General features: G+C 38.8%; 2 protein-coding genes across 2 annotated transcripts; both read left to right on the top strand.

The window, feature by feature from the left end:
• The first annotated feature begins 8725 nt into the window (after positions 1-8725).
• LOC131331143 (protein OSB1, mitochondrial-like) lies at positions 8726-12691 on the top strand. Its single transcript, XM_058364996.1, has 4 exons — positions 8726-9214; positions 11038-11176; positions 11366-11450; positions 11992-12691. Exons 1-4 carry the CDS (start codon positions 8862-8864, stop codon positions 12270-12272), a joined length of 858 nt encoding a protein of 285 aa, XP_058220979.1. The 5' UTR covers positions 8726-8861; the 3' UTR covers positions 12273-12691.
• A 783-nt stretch (positions 12692-13474) lies between these two features.
• On the top strand, positions 13475-16023 carry LOC131331142 (pentatricopeptide repeat-containing protein At2g01510, mitochondrial-like). The gene has a single exon (XM_058364995.1). It carries the CDS (start codon positions 13620-13622, stop codon positions 15708-15710), a length of 2091 nt encoding a protein of 696 aa, XP_058220978.1. The 5' UTR covers positions 13475-13619; the 3' UTR covers positions 15711-16023.
• Positions 16024-20158: the final 4135 nt, after the last annotated feature.

The following is a 20158-nucleotide window of genomic DNA, read 5'->3' as shown; positions in this document are numbered from 1 at the left end:
TTTGTAAAGTCAATGCTCGTTATTTGAATTTTCGAACCAACCACAATAAAGTAGTACAATTTTTTGTTTTATGATTTTCTGCATATGAAATTAGTGTGACTTTTTTTTTAAAAAATTGGCGTCCAAGTACGTTACGCTTTCCTCGATTAGTTTACTCTCTGGATCAGGCTATGTAAAGCCATGATGATTTGCAACAGAATAAAATGGGATGTAAAAATCATTTTCCTTGTGTTGGGGCTCAATGTTTTTCTGGATGCAATTTTAGGTGTATCCATGTATCAAAATGATTTGCAGTAGAATAATGTGAGCCCCCTTCTCTTACGGCTCGTTTGTCGCGGAGAAATGAATCATCTTCATTCTATATTTTGGATAGGATGAGATAGTTATGATTTAGATCGTCCATTTGCAGTAATTAACGGTCTAGATTTGCTTGTCAACTCTTACCGATCTAAATTAGTTCTTAGCGGTCAGAATTGATAAGCAATTCGGTTTCCGGTTCATGTTTCCGAATCCTTTGGGTGGGTAAGAGGTGAATATGAAGTGGGGATTAGTTCATAAGGGGTGATAAGTTAAGAATAAGTTTGTTTGGTAGTTAAAATAGATGGATAAAAGTGAGTAGATAAAGAAAATGGTGTTAGAATTTACTTAATTGTCCCTTATAGTGAGAGTACAAAAAAGAGTTTGGAGAGATTTGAGGGGCATTGGGGTCATTATACCGAACTGGATAAGCTTGTCCTAGGGGTGGGGTGGGATAAGCAATTCAGGTGCAAAATGGGAACCAAACACCGAATAAGGGTGAATATGGATTAGCTTATCTCACTCAAGCTCCAATCCCCCTACCTTCTCCCCTTGAAAAATAGGTCGTTAGCTTTTTGGAGTTTGTTAGTTTTACGTTCAATTTTTATGCATTATTGATTCGCCTCAACTAAAGAAATCAGAAAAGTAAAAAAAATTATTTCTACCCAAATTTTTTTAAAATATCCAAGAAAAAAGCCAAAAAAACTCTTGACCTTTTCGACTTTTTACGATTCGTCTCGACTTGACAAACCAATAATAATCCATAAAAATTTAACACAAAATTAATAAAGACAAAAAAAAAATAATAAAGTCAACTTAAAAAGCACAAAAAGCTCCAAAACAAAATTTTAGAACAACACAAAGATTTTTTAAAACAAAAAATCTAATACAGTCATGCGACCGCCGATCGTTGGGGTACATGTGTACAAAAAAATTGGGTAAAGAGGATCTCTTACCGTAATTTAGGAGGAAAACTCTCGTGACTTGATCGACCCAAAAAAGAAAATAATTACAGCTCAATTGAATAGTGAGAAAGAATGAGATAAGAAAGATGAGCTATTTCTCGCAAATCTCACCATTTTTGGTAAGATTGGTTGAAAAAGAGGAGGATCCAATCAAAATATTTTATTTTTTGTACTTGTTTTTTAATTTCTTACCAAAATAGTCAATCCAAATGAATGATTTGATTAGAAATCACAATCCTTTCTTTTTCTTTTCTCGTGAAATCACTCCATGCTGTTGAATGAAAGTCGAATTAGAAACTTGAGCGCGCAATACTATCTCCGTCCTTTCAACTTTTTAACTTATTATTAATGTTGACGAAGTTTATACTACTACTACTACATGACAATATGTGATTGCTCTTGTGCTTACTTTTCTAATTTTCTTTTCGTGGTAAACACTCTTTTAACATTCTTTCGTTTGTATCATTGGCCCAAATTTCTGTAATTGTGCATTTCACATTCATTTTCTTGATTGCTTTCATGCATCTAAGGCTAAGTTTTGCTAAAAATTTGGACTCTTTTTTCAGTTTTGTGCCTAATTTTTATAGATTATTGATTCGTCTCGTCAAGACGAATCGGAAAAATAAACCGTTAATTTTTTTTTTTTTTACCTTGCCCTCTGCCATCATCAACAAGAGGATAAAATAAAAAAATCAGAGAATTGGATTCAATTTTTTTTGAAAAATGATATTGGCACTCCAAAAGTTGATGTAGGCACTCCAAAAAACAAAGGAAAGTGGGTTTGGAGTTATACTGATTTTGGAGTGCCTGCATCAATTTTTGGAGTACCAATATCATTTCCCTTTTTTTTGTTTTGGTCAAACGGAAATAAGAGAATTGGATTAATTGTGAAGCTATGAGTAAACATTGGGTGACAGGACAAGATGTTCCCGCGGACGGTGACAGTAGAATATTACTCATTGTTCATTACGCGGCAAGTGTTAGGTGGATTAGATAATATGGTTGAGTATAGCAATTGGTAACTAAATCTACTTTGAAGCAATATATCCTCGATCGTATAATAATCTCAACGGAAGGTTTACTTTGGATGATAATTTTGCGAAGAAACGAGAAAATATAGTATCATATTTTCATGATTCTTATATTTACAATAAATAGAATGCAACACGAATAGTCGAATACGATTCCGAATGACATATTCAACTTTGAATTTCATTTTCGACGTCTAAGTGAAAATTTGATCCTTCTCTTACCTCATGGTAATTTTAAATTATTGACCTAATTCATAATAGAAGGAAAGTTTGACCTCAATACATTTTCCAAAATAAATATTTCCTAAATAGAGTTATATATATTTTCAAATGAGGAGGTCCTTATTTTAGTTAAAATAAGGACCTCCTCATTTCTCCCATTTTTCGATCAAATTTTGATGATCCAAGCCGCTCAATGTGTTCAGAATTTGATTTTAAGGTTACCCACGAGAAATCGGCAAAAAGAATGACCCGGAAGGGCTTGATTTGAGCAGTTTTTATTTGAACCGTTTGATAAAAACATAACAAAAATTGCTTGGATGAAGCCCTTCCCGGTTTTTTTTTTACTGATTTCTCGTGAGTACCCTTAAAATCATGTTCTGAACACATTGAGCAGCTCGGATCATCAAAATTTGATCGGGAAAGGGAGGTCCTTATTTTATTAAAATGAGGTGGTCCTTAGGAGAAGGGGACTCTATATATATAAAAGTATTAATAAGAATACTGGAATGAAGTTGCTTCATTATTGAATCATTAGAAATTCAATTCCTGGTAATTATATTTGTATTCATTCTCAAACATTTCAAACTGTGGGCTACTGGAGGGTTTGTCTGGTCGTTAATTTTAGGATCCTAAAAAAATGGTTGAGATATCCGGTTATGTATAATTAAAAACAAACCCTTAATTTCTCCTATCCTAAGAAAGCAAAAAATAAAATAAAAAAAATACACCGTTATAAATCAATGTGCAATAACACTTGGTTCTCCTTTGTCGGAGACTGGAGTTCGAGCCCCGGCCCATCGTGGGCATTTGTGTTTTTTTTTTTTTTTAACCACACTTTATACATTGCAGGGGTTAGGGGGAGCTAGTAACATTTCACATGTTTCTCAATTATTGTTTATAAACCTATAACTTTTGATTGTGTTAGTTGGGGTTACAAGAGGTTTGTCACTTGGTAAGGGTTTTAGGGTTCATTTTTTTATTACAGAGATTTAGTGATTTAAGCACTTTCATAGGGTACCCTAGGGGTTTTAGACACTTTCATATATAGGGTACCTTAGGATTTTATGCACTTTCATAAGCATATTCGTCCTTATGTTTAATTACAAAATGTGCTTGTCCTTCAGCTTAAAAAAAATATAAATATAAAAATTTTTTGGCTAAGTCTCCAAAAAATGTATAACGAGGATTATGATATAAAGTCTGGTTACTAATAATTTTTTGTGTGGTGATAACTAGTTGTCTGGACACCTCAACTTAATTTATCTTGAGGATCATAAATTCACCGTCCACTAGCGAGAACTCCCACTTGAAACCGGAGCAAATGCCCAACTTAATTTATCTTGAGGATCATAAATTCACCGTCCACTAGCGAGAACTCCCACTTGAAACCGGAGCAAATGCTCAACTTAATTTATCTTGAGGATCATAAATTCACCGTCCACTAGCGAGAACCCCCACTTGAAACCGGAGCAAATGCTATGTATAGACTAGCTCAAGGTTGATTACTACGTACACCACAAGAAGAACTAGACCTTTATAGCCTTACATGCAAGATCATAATTTCGTGGTGATCATAGCCAAGTTTTGTTACATGCCTTAGACCAAAACAAATAACTGATCGAAAAAATCGTACTTATCCCGTCGAGACTCTAAAATAACTGTAACATCTGTTTACTTACGTACTATACTGATTATTCACCAAGATCGCGGGCAGATTCGATATTTTTTAATATTTCTCTCGACAAAAGAATTTTAAAAAAAGTATAAAATAATATGGACGAAAGTTGAAAAATAAGACAGAAAAACAATTACATATTAATAAAATTGTTCAGTTTTTATTTTAATTTGTTTTATTGTATCTTTAGTATTTTCTTATGTTTTAGTCATAACTTTTATGTTCTGTAATTTAGAAGATTGAGACACAAGTTCAAGGTTTCTTGTTCTTTCGTAGAAAGCTACTGCATGAAAGTAGTCATGCATGACGTTAAGGAGAAATCGTGTTTCCAACAGCACGAGTTTGGTTTAAAACAACTAGTACCCCCTCCGTCTTAATTTACTTGTACCTAGTTATATCTTTAAATCGGTAATGAATTTTATATCCAATATGGATCTTGCTTGATAGATCTCGATTAGTTCTATAATACGATGTTTTCAAAATCATATAAAACATTATAAATTACAAAATATAATCAAATGAAAAGTGACAAATGACAATTAAATTAGGACAGAGGGAGTACTAGTTAAAAGTAGTACTCCATTTAACTCAACCTCTTGTGTTCAAAACGCGATCTTACCGTACTAGAAAAACACCCGCGAAAGCCCAAACTTTTGACCAGACTCCCAACCGTCTATGGCGGCGAGTCGTCCTCGAACCCTATTCAAGAAACCGAACACCTACCCTTACGTGGACCTGGAGGCGCTGCCAAGCAGGGGTGCGTGGCAGGAGGTGCCAAGCACATCTCGACCATCCAAAAGTGTTTTAGACGGTCCAGATGTAAACGTACCAAACGGATTTTTAAAAAAAAAAAAAAAGGAAAATGAAAAAGGTGTTTCGATCCGAGCCGTTGATTCCAAGATGAACGGCCGAATTGGCAACTTGGCAGGGTCCCCGCGTCCCCCTTACGTACCTTCTCCACACGCTGCGCAATTTCTCTTTTTCTACTTTATTGAGAATGAATGAGAATATTGTATCATATTTTCATAATTTCTATATTTACTGAGAAATGATAGGAACAAAAAAAATTTATTCCGAAAGTATCCTGAAAAAGAGCAATTAGTAGTTGTGATTCACTTTGATGTGTATGACCCAATTTATGGAGTAGAAAAACGATTCTGATTAACATTTTCCACATTGGATCATATTCTGGACGAAGTGGAAATACAATTCCTCCCTTCTCACATGGTCAGTTTAGATTATTGACTTACTCCATACAAGTCGAAATCGTGGTCCCAAAGCGCAAGTTCAGATTAAAACAATTTGACGTCAAAATCGTGTTCTGGAATTCCGAGTTTAATTCAGCACAACCTCATGTGTTGGAACGCGGAATGCTACCCCGCTCCGTTTCGGATCCGGATATTCTCTTTGAGGATGGTGCGAGGATTTTCATTCAGACCGTTCATTTCGACAATTAATAGTAACTTTTATGGGAAAGAATTTGTTTATAATTTGAATCATTGATTGTCAAGATGAACGGTCTGATTTCTCCTCACACGATCCCTCTCTTTCACCACTTTTCAAAATTCGAACCATCTATAATATTTTTGAACTGTAAAATTGAGAGCAATGAAACAAAATAAAAAGGAAGACAAGAAAAGGGTAGACTTTCTTGTAGTAGAAATCTAGATCACATGACGTGGGTGCGAGTCTTTCAAAAACCTATCTCCGCATCATACTTTTTATATTTTGGATCAATTTACACATTAAAAAATCACTTTATTACTTTAGCTATCTATCTTTAAAATACCTACTGCATCAGGCTTTTTAGTCTCACCCTCTTCTCAATTAAAATACAAATTCCACAGAAAAAAAAGTGAAGTTACCGATAAAAAAAAAGGGAAAAAAAAAGAGTAAACTCCTCCTCTCACTCCTCCCCAGTCACTCTTCCCCCTTTGTCTCTCTTAGGGATGACAATCCCGGCCGCCCCACTTTGCCCTGCCCCAAATAAATTGGGGATTTGGAAATTTTTTGGGGATCGGGTAAGAGATGGGGATAATTTTTTTAAAAAAATGGGGAACGGGTAGGGGATGGGTATGAGTCCATCCCCAACCCATCCCGCTCCGTTTGTGTGTATATATATATAAATAAAATAACGGGGAGGTTCCGGAGACACTTAAAAAAACCCTTAAAAAAATACTTCATAGTTTCCGATCGAATTTTGATGATCCGAGCCGCTCAATGTGATCAGAACGTAATTTTAAGAGTGCCGCGAGAAATCAGCAAAAAAAAAGACCGGGAAGGGCTTCATCCGAACAGTTTTTTATTGAACTTTATTGAACGGTCTAATAAAAAATTGCTCAAATCAAGCCCTTTCCGGTTAGTTTTTTTGCCAGTTTCTTCTGGGCACCCTTAAAATCACGTTCTGAACACATTGAGCAGTTCGGATCATCAAAATTTGATCGGAAACTATGAGATTAAGATTTGGAGTGTTTTTTTGAGGATTTTTTTAAGTGTTCCCGAAACCGCCCCGATAAAATAAATAAGTTATATACATAAATGAAAATTATATAGGAGTACTATATATACATAAGTGAGGAAGAAAGAGAGAAACTAAATCTCACTATCAATTAACATAGAAGTAATTGAATTCACTTACCACGGATATAAGATTAGTAGAAAAAAAAGCTCAAATTGATAGTTCTAGTCAGATAAATATTGTTCACGTCTGATAAATATTGTTCACGTCGGAACTCATGAAATAGCGTCGTGTTGAGAGACTAAGAAACGAAGCTTTAAAGAGCTTTGCGTGTGTTGTTTGTTTTTGGCGTCTTGCTGCAGGAGGGATACCGGATTAAGAATACCAGTTTTGCCTGTGGTTCCAGTTAAATCCCCAATTCCCCACGGGGATCCCCGTTTCCCGTTTGGAGAGAGGATGTAGGGTAAAAATAATTTTCCGGTGGGGATCGAGAAGGAGATGGGGATGAATTTGGATTCGGGGATCGGGAACGGGGATAATGGTATCCACCACTACCCGCCCCATTGCCAACCCTAGGACTCTCTCCATGTACCCACACCCATCCAAAACCACCGCCCCCAAATTCCACAAATCCATTGCTGCCGGTCCGCTCCCTTTCTCTCTCGTCCATCTTCATCTTCTTCAATCACAGTAGAGGAAATGCAGTCATTGCGGCATTGCAGTCACTTAATGGATCTGCGCCCAAATAAAATGGATCCTTCGGCTATGGCGGAGAAACCCTAACCGAAGGCGACGGCGGCCGATTGTCCTCGACCTCCCCTTCCCTTTCGACGCCGACCTCGAGCAGCGGTATCAGGTTTGGGTCTGGTACAGTTGATAGGAGCAATAAAATATTACGGTATATTAGAAACCAAGTGAACAGTGACTCGGTTCTTGTAGTGGGTTACTGTAGCAAAGTTATAAAATCTTCACAATAACGAGCTCATGCGCGAGTCTGGTGCAGCCCTGTTCTTTGAGTTTTGCTCGTTATTGTAGTTTTGAAGGTGAAGAAGCGATCCTAATGTGGATGCCCTAATAAGGCTCCGTTCCAGTACTCAATATAAGTACTTATTTTTTAAGAAGACAATTTCAAGCTCAAAAATAATGTGTTTACGCAAATAATTTTTCTACCAATATGGATCTTGTTTGATAGATCTCATCGAGATCTTTTATACGATACAAAAAAAATCAAAAAATTATTTTTCATTTACATTATTTTTGAGTTTGAAAATATAAAATAAGTACTTATTTTTTAAGAAAGTGTTCTGAAACGGAACCTAACTATAATTTGAGAATGCGATGATGGAGAGTGTGAGCGCACAGTGATTATTGAGTGCGGGTGAGGTTGTTTGATATCACATATTCAGCACTTAAAACTGAAACAATTAAGTAATAAGTGATTAAGTAGGTTTGATAACCACATTTTATATTTCTTAACAGATTAAGTGCCACTTAAAATATAGTGTAAAAATTAATAAAAATTAAGTACCTTTGAGCTACTTAATTCTGACTGAATTCTTATATGCTTGCATTCAACCACCACTACCGTCGTCACTCAACCACCATTACACCACCACCACCACAACTGCCACAACTCCCACTACCACTCTACCACCACCACCACCACCACCACTACTCCACTACCACGCTACCACCACCATCACTTCCCCACCACCACCACTTCCTCACCACCACCACCCACCACTAGTCCACGCCACCACCGCCAACACCACCACCACCATTACTTCGCCACCACTACTACTACCACACCACCCCTACCAAGCCGTCGCCGCCGCCACCACCACTGCACCACCATCATTCCACCATCACTATCACATCATCATCTCTCCACCGCCACCATCCCACCACCACCTTCACCACTACCATTCCATCACCACCACCACCACCACAATCACCAAAATTAAAAAGAATTAGAACTAAAATTAATTCATGAATTTTAATTTAGTGCTTAATATGTTTATCAAACAGTTCTTCAGCTTAAAAAATTCAGCATTCAGCTTTCAGTACTTAACTTTTCAGCTTTCAGTTTCAGTTTTTAATTTTATCAAACAGCCCCTAAGGAAAGAGTATGAGCGCACAGTGATTATTGAGTGCGGGTGACTAAGAAAACAGCCGTGAAAGCTCCAAAGTCCTACCCGGACTAGCCGCGGTCCATGGCGTCGAGTCGTCTTCGAACCCTACTCAAGAAACCGAGCCCACTCTCTTACCTTCTCCGCACCCTCCGCCATTCCTCCTCCTCCTCTTCTTCCCTTTTCCCGCCCGCCCCCAGCCTTAAACCCCGTCAATTCTTCTCCGACGATGCGGCGGAAGGCGGGAGCTCCGTCTACCGTCATGCCCTCAAGTTCCAGCGCCCGTCCACCATCAAGTGGAGAAAAGAGTTGTTCAACTCCGTCAGCTTCATCGGAACAGTTGACCGTCCTCCCAAGCAAGTTAAGTCCGTCGTTGGATTCGGTGCTTACACGTTGATCAACGTCAAAACCTCCCCCGACTCTTACCAGTTTCTCAAGTGAGACACGATTGATCCTCCTCTCTGTGTTCATTGTGTATACGTGCGTGGAATTTTTTGCTGAGTGTGACGGTTGTTTTCTCGATCCAACTGTTTGTTTTGCCTTAACCCAAAAGGGGTTGGCCCAGTGGTTAGGGCTTGCTCCCTAGTCCCTCCTAAGTCAACTTTTTTGGGCTAGTCCTAGAGAGGTTTGCTCTGACTTTAATTGGGATCCGGCAAGTGGCGGTGGGATTGGTCCCCAAAGATTAGAGTCTCAGGTACACGTAAGCAGGCCCGGACACCTGAGTTATAAAAAAAGAGAAATTGTTTGTTTTGCGTTTCACCTCACCTCTTCGTGGCCGTCTCTAGCTTTTTGTCCGTACGGCACCTAGTGTTGGGCTGCTAATAAACAACATGTGAGTAAGATAAGTGTAGCTGAAATGAGAATGTTGAGATGGATGTGTGCATTGAGTGGTAAGACATAGAGTGATAGAATTTGAAACGAGAACATTTGCAGAATGGTAAGGGTAGCACCGATACAAGATAAGATGAGAGAAAATAGATTAAGGTGGTTTGGACATATTTATCATACATCGACCAATGCAGTAATTAGAAAGTGTGATATGGTTACGGTCGAGGGACACACTGAGGGGAGGGGTAGATTGTAATTGACATTAGAGGCCATAGTTTGAAAGGATCTAGCTCTTTTGAATATTATGGAGCACAATGCCTTTGATAGACCTTAAGAGATAAAAAACGGATTTATGTAGCCGATCCCAATTGTTTGGGAATTAAAGCTCTGTTTAGTCTGGTCTCTGGCTTTTAGTCTAACTTTTCTCAAATTTAAGTGAAAGCTTCATTTTCCAGAGTCATTCTGAAATAGAGTAGTTGTAATTTTAGAAGACGCACAACGACCTTTAAAAGTTGAAATAAAGATTTGGGTCTCCGTTGATTGGGGTAAACAAGTAGAACTCAATTTGATATAGGTAGTAGAACTCAATTTGATGTAGGTCTGAGTCAAGGTGAGTAAAGTTTGAGTTTGAATGGAGATATGATTTAGGGCGTGAGATGCTCTTGCATATCTACAGCAAAGTGACAAAGTAGTGAGGGTTTAGAGAGTAGTTTCTGAGTCAACCTCTGCACCATTTTCATCTGACCGCTTTCTTTCTTGTGGATAGTACGCATTGGAAGCACCCTTGTCTTGTAGCATTCCCAAATGCTTTCTGCAGGTTGTGCTGATAAAAAATTAAAAATGGAGTCTGAAAGCTTGACTTCTGCTGCTATTGTTTTAGTCGATATTTACTTGGTCTAGGTTGAACTGATGAAGTCTCGTGCTTTTATGGGGGCATTGTAAGACCTTTCTATTCCCGATTCATAACTTGAAGAACTTAAAAGGGCGCTCACTGCTACCCGTGTATTTAGAATTGGAAACTTGGATATGAGCATGAAGGCTTTGGTTAGGAAAAATGTAAGATAAAGAATAGGAATCTGTGAAGGAAGGGCAAGGCATGCTGTATGTGCAAAGAAAATAAAACATACAAGTTGGGTAGACTATGGGCGTTATCGACTTTGACCATCTTCGTACATTTGATCGGTTTGTCGCCTGGCATGTACACATTTTTTGCTTCATCTAAGTCCATACCGGCATTAATTTTCCTTTGGGTAAATTTAGTACTTTATATAAACATAGTTTTTCTTACCTTTTTTTAGTCAATTATTTTTTTTTCTTTCACTCGAAACTGTTTTCACCCATGATTTTGGTGCTGTGAAAGGCCATTTATATGTTAGACTTGTCAAGGAATGTATGCTACTTGGAAAACTCACATCCTACAATTCGTGCACAGGATTCTCTTGAAGATGTGGGATGAGATGGCCGAAATATCCATCAAGCATCTGAAACCAGGTGATTGTGTTTATGTCTCTGGCCGTTTGCAATTATACGCTAAAATTGATGAGAATGGAAAGCTCAATACATCCTACCAGGTTAGAATGCTATATTGGTGCTACCATTGTTTTCAGTTGTTTAGAGTGTATAACTCCTTTTCGTAAATGTTACAGGGTCTTTCAGTTGTATTTTATCAATCATGATTACCTGAAGTATAGAGATGAATCACTGCAATCGATTATAGCAATGTTCTGTCCACGTAAATAGTGTTTGTTTGTTCTCTGTAGGTAGCAGTGGAGGAAATGAATTATGTTGTGCAATGTGGTCAAGGCCTGAACAATAAGAAATCTGAACCATCAGATTCTGGGGAAGGTATTTTTTGCATCTCTAGTTGATGGAATATATGATGTAATAATTTCCACTCCTACATCTGACAGTCCATTTCAGTGCTTGTGAAATTGTTAGAAGTATAAACTAGTGCAGAATTACGGCTTTAGAGGATCAGGTTATCCTCAAAAACTGCCTGGACAGAGCTTGTATAATTTCTGTTCTTCCAAGTTGACAAATATCTAACATGTGGGGCAAAAGAACTTGTTTTGAGCTTTTGGCTCTTGCTGTGCCGAAAGGATAATCCTTTGGTAGCATTTTTACATTTGTCAAAAGAGAACTATCTTGCTACTTTTAATGTTGAAAAGCAAGCTTGACTATTCGTAACCTCAGTTTATTTCAGTTGGTCTAGGTTTCAAAAAGCAGTCTGCTTCTGCATAGATTGGACTTTCATCTAGACATGTGAAAGGCTCCTCTCTAAGTATCATTCATTTTCTTCCTTTTTTTCTTTATCACATTCTTTTTTTATGTTTGAATGTACATTTTTTTCTTCTCATGCTTATCTTTATTCATACCTCGGGTTCAGGTGAAACTGGTTTGGAAAAATACAAGGAACGCCTACACTTGTGGCAAGTTTTCTTTACCAATCCATCTGGGTGGCTGGATTACAGAAGACGAAAGTCAAAACCAAATCATCCAGATTTTAAGAACAAAGATACCGGGGAAGCGCTTTGGATCAGTCACTACGATCCTCCATGGATTAAGAGACAACTCCAACTGTACGATTCTAGATTGGCAGAACAACGAGGCCTCAGGGATTACCCAAGTTCACTCTCTAGTTTGTCACCGATGGTTTATGATGACTAGGAAGAAATTTGCAATCTTTGAAAAGAAGAACATTGTGGATTGGAGCTTTAGTCTGCAAAATTGCAATGAACACTGCCCATTTCTTCTTGTTGATTCCAAGACAAAAGTGTTGGGGATCTTGTTCTACAGACGACTATGAAAGGACTAAAAGTGACATCAATGACAGATCCAGATACTTTGGGGAACTTCGTTTGTTCCCATGTGCGAATACAGTAGCTGTGCAGATTTTATTTGATAGATGGAACTACACTATACTTCACACGGTATAATTTGGAAATCGTAGTAGGGGACGATGATTCACGATAAGTGGTGATGTACATGCAATTTTGTTTTCTTAATGGGAAGGAATATATAGTGGACGAGAAATAAGGGTGATTTTGCCACCTCTTTTGGTGAAGTTTTACCTTTCAATACTCTTTTATCTGTGGTGTGTGCATTTCTATTTTTCTTTTTCAGCCTTTATCTTTGTGACATTACCCTCTGGAGCACTATTATCATCCGAAGCACGCTAGTCTTGAATGCTTGTCAATGCCGCTCCTTTTGCACGAACGGTTGTGTTCTTATTATCCTTCTGTCCTGTCCTATGCGAATGTGAAATGAGGACGGGTTTTGACCGTAACCTTGTGGTACTTCTTAGCCTTTAATGGCAGATACACGTTCAGGTTCAGGACGTTGAGCTGCTGGTTTCCTGGTCTCTCCACCATTTTTCTGGTGACTTTACAAGGCCCAACCTATATACTTGTATGTGTATATTTGTCCAGGTAAGTGCACATAAACAAAAGGCACAATATTGAACTGGGATTCCCACCATTTCCTTCGGTTGTTTTCCCCATTTGCTTGATGTATTGTGATTTCTCAATCGCCCTTTTAGACGTTCAAAACATTAAAAAGCGCCCTTTTGATACGATTCGGGCCGTGATGTACCTTTCAAATCAAATCAAGGTGCCTCCATTTCAATGTTCTAAAAATCCCTAGGCGGGCCGTGATGTCCCTTTCAAATCAAATCAAGGTGCCTCCATTTTAATGTTCTAAAAATCCCTAGGCGCTAATCGGCCGAAAAAGGGTCGCCTCGCCTAGGCGGGAACTAGGTACCCACTAGTTGGCTGCCTAATTTAGGTGTTGAACCACTGCCTAAGCGGAGACTAGGCGGCCTAAGCAGCCGACTTAACACTTATAACACTGCTCCATTTTAGGCAAGGGCTAATTCTTCACAATCTTCACATACGGAGGTAGTTGTACACTATTTTTTTCTCTAGCTGGACTAGAACAGGAAACAGGTTTTCTAGTACTCTTCTTTGTTAATCTTATGCTCGAGAGAAACCCATTCCACATTCTCTACCCTGAACCATGCATCGTGAGGGGTTATATGCATGCCGCAACAACATTCCCACGTTTTCGGAACTCGAAAACCACTACGATCGTCTTCTCCAGTCCTGTAGCAGCTTGTCCACCCTCAAGCAAATTCACTCCTCTCTCACAACCGGTGGCTTCATCAGACAAAGCCCTCATCTGGGTGCCAAATTCATTGCCAAATATTCCAAGTATGACCACCCAGAAATCGCCCGGTCCTTGTTCGATGAAATCCGCAGTGGACACCATTCTTTCCTCTGGAACACAATGCTCCGTGCCTACACAAATGGAGCTCACTTCACTAAGACGCTGGAGCTGTATTTTCTCATGCAAAGAACCGGGGTCCGGCCCAACAACTACACGTTCCCGTTCGTTCTCAAATCGTGCGCTTGTGAATCGTTGCCTGTACAAGGAAAGATGGTTCACGGAGAAGTTATAAGAACTGGGTTTGATACGGATACGTACGTTGAGGCTGCTCTGGTTGATATGTATGCCAAATGTGGACTGATTAATGAAGGCCGCAGGGTGTTTGATAAAATGTCTAAGAGGGACCTGGTGTGCTGGACCGCGATGATCACAGCCTATGAGCAGGCTGAGCGAGCCAAGGACGCGTTGGTTTTGTTGCAGAAGATGCAGCAAGAGGGGCTTTCTATTGATTCTGTTGCGGTTGTGAGTGTGTCCTCTGCCGTCGGTCAGTTGGGAGATTCAAAAATGGCCGAATCGGTTCATGCATATGCTATATGTAACGCTCTATTACTCCACGATGTGTGCGCAGAGAATGCGATTATTGGGATGTACGCGAAGTGTGCAGACGTGAGAAAGGCGCGGTTGGTGTTTGATTGCATGGAGGAGAGAGATGGGATATCATGGAATTCTATGCTATCAGCTTACACCCAGAATGGACTAGCTAGTGAAGCTTTGTTACTCTTTGATCAAATGCAGGCTTCCGGTTGTAAACCTAATCTTGTGACAGCATTGATCATGGTTTCTGCATGTGCTTATCTGGGATCGCGGGAACATGGGAGGAAAATCCACAATCTTATTATCAACAGTAAGATAAAACTTGAATTGGCCCTTCGGAATGCAGTCATGGACATGTATGCCAAATGCGGAGATTTAGACACTGCGGTTGAAATGTTCAACGATAGTCGCCCCAGTGAAAGGGATGTAAGTTCTTGGAATGTGTTAATATCTGGGTATGGCACGCATGGGTTTGGAAAAGAAGCCCTAGAAATCTTTTCGCAGATGATGAATGATGGTGTTCAACCAGATCACATTACTTTCACATCCGTTCTCTCGGCTTGTAGTCATTCTGGCCTTATCAACGAAGGTAGGAAGTGTTTTTCAGACATGCCTAAATTCTCTGTGGTACCTGAGGCAAAACACTATGCTTGCATGGTTGATTTGCTTGGGAGAGCGGGGCTTTTATCCGAAGCTTATGATTTAATCAAACAGATGCCATCTCAGCCAAATGACGGAGTATGGGGTGCATTGCTTTTGGCTTGCACCATCCACAGGAACACTAAATTAGGTGAAATTGCAGCCAATAATTTATTCCAGCTGGACCCAGGACATCCAGGATATTATGTGTTAATGTCAAACCTATATGCAGCATCGAGCAAATGGCAAGAAGTTGGAAAGCTGAGAGGAGATATGAAGAGTAGGGGATTAAGAAAAATTGCAGCTTTTAGTGTCATCGAGTTTGGTAAAGAGGTTCATGGGTTCCACACTGCAGATCAAATGAACCTCTACTGGAGAGAGGTGCATAGAAAAGTAGAGGGATTGGCAATTGAGATGAAGATGGTGGGGTATGTGCCTGATCGGTCGTGTGTGCTGCATGATGTGGAAGACGAGGACAAGGAGCATATTCTCAACAATCACAGTGAGAAGCTGGCTGTGGCATTAGGACTCATTAAGATTGAGAGAGGAACCGATATCTATGTAACCAAGAACCTGCGAGTTTGCAATGATTGTCATTCGGCATTTAAGTTTATTTCACGTATTTATGGAAGAAAAATTGTCATCAGAGATGCAAACCGGTTTCATCACTTTCAAGGTGGTTTATGCTCGTGCAAGGATTATTGGTAAGCTGCCCCTGATGCATTGCATTAACTACTTCAGCATAGTCGTTTACACTACGTGCTGGTGATTCTTTAGAATGAGGCTCTAAACGGAGGAGTTTTCTGCTGCCTAAGAACCAGTTTGGACACGGCGTTGGTGAAGATGATATCTTCGCCTATGTACCTCAGTTTTTTGCAGTTGTGCTCACAAGTTGTACTAGATTTCACATTTATAAATTCCAGAGGAGAAAGATGATATTACAAACCAAGTAATGAGCTAAAGATAGGCTGAAAAGGGAGCGATTTTGTCTGAAAATGATCTAGAAAAAATAAGTGGAAAATGAAAACGCTTGTTGGAGAATGGTATTCTACTTCCTTTGAACTGTTGGCCTTTCACATGAAGCTGGTGCATCTGAAGCACTGGATTTGGCATTGATGTGTGATGTCACTAATCTAAATGCAGTTATTGGCCTACTCACATTGTCTTGTTGCTAATCGGACCAAACCAATATGACTTGTTCTAGTTACGGAACCTGAGTTGATTGGAGTTTGATATTGGGATTACGATGAAGTGCTTTGTTTGGTGTTGAGCTTCTTGTTGGGCTGAACTATGAGCTGAAGTTTGTTACGATTCACAACAGCAGGTATTTCCTCGGTGTACATTAACTGCTTAAAATACTTAATTCAGGCTGTCTTTTCCGTACACTGTTCACCCTAATTGCTTGAATCTTCCCTCTGCATGTGGCCTTTCCATTGTCCTCTCTCTCTCTCTCTCTCTCTCTCTCTCTCTCATGCAGATCTTTTAGTTCTCGTCCTCTTTCAGGTTAAAATCTGGGATGAAGCGGGTCCTCTTGCTTACACATCATTGTCTTACCTAGAACTGATGGAATCTTAGAAAATAGAGTAAGCCGTAAACCGCAGCACTGGAGATACTTTGGGCAGCAGACAAAGAATTCAATGTATTCAAATGAACGTCCAATTTCAGTACCTCAAAATCGTTGAACCAAGATAAGGTTCATATTTAAGTTGCCATTGTTTTTGTTTCCTTATGATTCAATGACCGGGAATAAGTGTGCCGTTTCAAATTTTCAGGAAGTTTTTCCAGTTTAGGATGAAAGGACAAGGAGTGAAGGCAAAATACTTTTTGTAGCAGTTTTCTAATACTGGGAGAAGGTATGTCTACTACTGCTTCAGGAAATTTTCTTTTGCATACTTTCATGATGTTTTAGCTCCTCGCACATGTAGTTGCAGTAGAACAATTAAAACATAGAGGACTTGACTTATTGTAACAGTAAATATTAGTAACTCATGAGAACAAGGGAGCATGCATGGATTTCCTGTGTATAGATGGGAAAGAGAAAATGAGGAAGAAAAGAACAAGCCTCTCAATCCAGAATTAGTCCTAGACAAACTAATAAAGTTGCGAAATTATTTGCAAACTGATAGGACTTCTTGTTAAATCCATTGTTTATTGTTGGAAAAAGGAAAAAATAAAAACTCCTCGTCCAACTTAACCCTTATGCGACACATCATTTCGTATGGGCAGTTTGATAAGGTTGGCGTTTCTATGAATTTGTAGGTCTTGGGGATCATGGGGTTAAACCACATTCCTCGTTCTACCTCTTACCGTGAAAACAGACTGCTCTTGTGGAAAATCTTCAAATTCTTCCAAGTGATTCAAGTTGGCACAAGTTTACCAATTACCATCTTTGGGGGATCCGAGATTGCGGGTTCTAGGCATGCTATCGACGCCCCCTTGAACCTTAGGGCATTGGCCTCACAACTTGGGTCTTTGAACCACCACACGCACCCCAGATTGCTATGGCTCCAAGTGGGGCAGTGCACAGCTTTGGATTTCGGTCCCCCTCCCGGAAACGCGCTGCGGGTTTGGAGGCTCTATGGTTATTCCCAGGAGTAGGTCACCACACCTAGTCGCCCCTCCTCCCTTTCGAGTAGGAAAAAAAAAAAGGTACACGGATTTTTTTTTATCACCTGTTGCCAAATTGGGTTCAAATTCTTACTGGATTTTTGTTAACCCCTTCTCTTCCCTTCCCCTTTTCTTTTGGGTAGTGATTTTACAGGGGAGTGTGAAATCAATTGCCTTTTCTTCTTCCACTCTCCTTTCCTTTTCTGCCCGAGTCACTGACTTCTGTGATTGTCGTTCTCAAGTCTTCCATTCACTGCACTTGGAAAGGTAATTTGTTCGAGTCTTGCGGGGCATGGCTGTCATTCCAGCCGTCAACGTGAGTGGATTGTAGGCTGATGTAAATCTTTTATGGATCTCTTTTACTCTTTCTACTTTAATTGAAAGTATTCAGTCTTTCCTTCAGATGATTGTGATGACTTTCACGTTCAACGTGTAACATTCTTTTCCGCAATTATACCAGTACCAGGGGCTTTTTGGAATAATAATGATCCACATAGTTAAATATTTAGTTATTCAATTTTGGAAACTGATTTTCGCACCCCAAAATTTACCACATGCACTCTATAAGTAGAGTGCGAAAATCAACTGCATATAAGGATTTGATTTTCGCTCTACGCTCCGGGGGCAAGACGGTAAAATTTGGAGTGCGGAAATCATTGTCCTGAAATCTTCTGTCTTACCCCCCTTTGTTCAAATGTTTCTCCACTCTTGTTTTGCTATTAAGCCATTAGCTCGGTTGCAACTGGCATTACAAAAAGAGTGATATTATGGTCGGGTCAAAGCATCTGACGTGCAATTTTTTTTTCCTGGTTAACTAGACTTTCTGACTCCTATTTAGAGCATCCACATCAGGGGAGGCAAAAACCCCTGTGCGCTACTTTAATGAGAAAAATGCTGAAAACTCAGCAACATCAAACTCGCTTACATCATCGCTACTTTACAAATTTTCATTTTTGCTACAGCTGCTCGCAGCTTTACACGAGCCACTGTTTACAAGTTACATATATTTTACTATTTTGTTATGATGTTGTTCCTACCTTCCGTTCTTTTAGAGCATCCGCATTAGACTCAGCAAATTTTGGACCAAATTACATCTAAAAAGTTACTTTTCTATTTTAACTGCTCATTTTTTTAAGAGTACACTGCATCAAACTCTCTATTATAACTTTATTTTATTAAACTACTCTTCCTTTATGCTTATAATTTTTTATTTCAATATTATTTTTTTATTTTTAATCATTATTTAATGACAAACAACTATTCACAAGCAATCGTAAAAAAATTAAGTACTTCAATTTTCAATCCGTTTGAAATGGTGCGGAAATTTTATTTTTCTAATCATATTACTCTAAAGACTCATAATTAATTTTTATCTCTAGGGCTCTCATAATTAAGTATTTGCTCTTTATTTGGGACTTTATAGAGTAGAAACTTGATTATGAGAGCTTTAGAGACAAATATATAAATAGCTAAAAAAATTAAGTATTCCAATTTTCAATCTGTTTGAACCGGAGCGAAGATGTTATTTTTTTATCATTTTATCCTAAAATGTCATAATTAATATTTATTTTTAGGACTCTCATAATCAAGTTTTTGCTCGCTATGGTCTCATAATTATTTTAACCAAGGCTCTCGTAATCATTTTAAATAGTAAATATATTACATAGTCCATCAACAGTGCCTCGCTGCATTAAAAGAGGCACTGTAGTAAAACTAAACTTTTGTAAACTAACGAGGAAGCAATTGAGGCTGATGCAGGGGATAAAATTGGGTTTCACTCTTTATTATAGCATTGAAGGAGAAGTAGAGAGTGAGGTGTGGATGCTCTTATTGGTTTGCTGCCTCTCTTCTTCTTTTTTGTAATAATAAAGAAGCAATATTTTTAATAGGATAGTTTTAATATAAAGAGTCTGATGCAGTAGATATTTTAAAAGTGAGTAGCTAAAATAATAAAATGAGTTTTTAAGAGGTAATTTGGTCCAAAATGTAGAGAGGCTAATGCGAATGCCCTAAAGCTTTGCCTAGCCCCCATTTTTTTTCCCATCACGATTCAAGTAAGTTGTGCGATTTTGTTCATTGACGAATTCGACTAAGTTACGTGATTATGTTCTGTTCTGCACGTGATTTTGTCGATCAATGAAATTCAACCAACTCCAATTGTGGTGTGAAGTTTATCAAAGGATGTGAAAATTTTGCGAACGCCCTTTATAGTACTTACTACCTTTCATGTGAAAATCAAGAAAGAGATCATTACAGTTGGCCTTTTAAGTCCAGCTGCATACGACGTTTTCTTATCGTAACTGCAAAGTACACTCCAAAAATAAGTGAGCATAGAAACTAGAATCCCACAGAGGCCACACATTTCAAATGTCGGGGCTACTGGAGAGTTTGCCCGGTCGTTAACTTCAAGGCTTCAGAATTATTCGAGCTGCGCGCAAACTGGCTTGGACATTCGGTTATCATAAAATACACTCCAATAGCACCTTTCTTTGTTTCTTCTTTGTTATTTGATAGGTTTCAGCCTTTCAAATGATGGGGAGTCTTGATTT

This window comes from Rhododendron vialii, chromosome 6a (assembly GCF_030253575.1).
Source record: "Rhododendron vialii isolate Sample 1 chromosome 6a, ASM3025357v1".
Classification (NCBI taxonomy): Eukaryota; Viridiplantae; Streptophyta; class Magnoliopsida; order Ericales; family Ericaceae; genus Rhododendron; species Rhododendron vialii.
The sequence above is the reverse complement of the archived record's forward strand: the minus strand, read 5'-3'. Positions and strand labels throughout refer to the sequence as shown.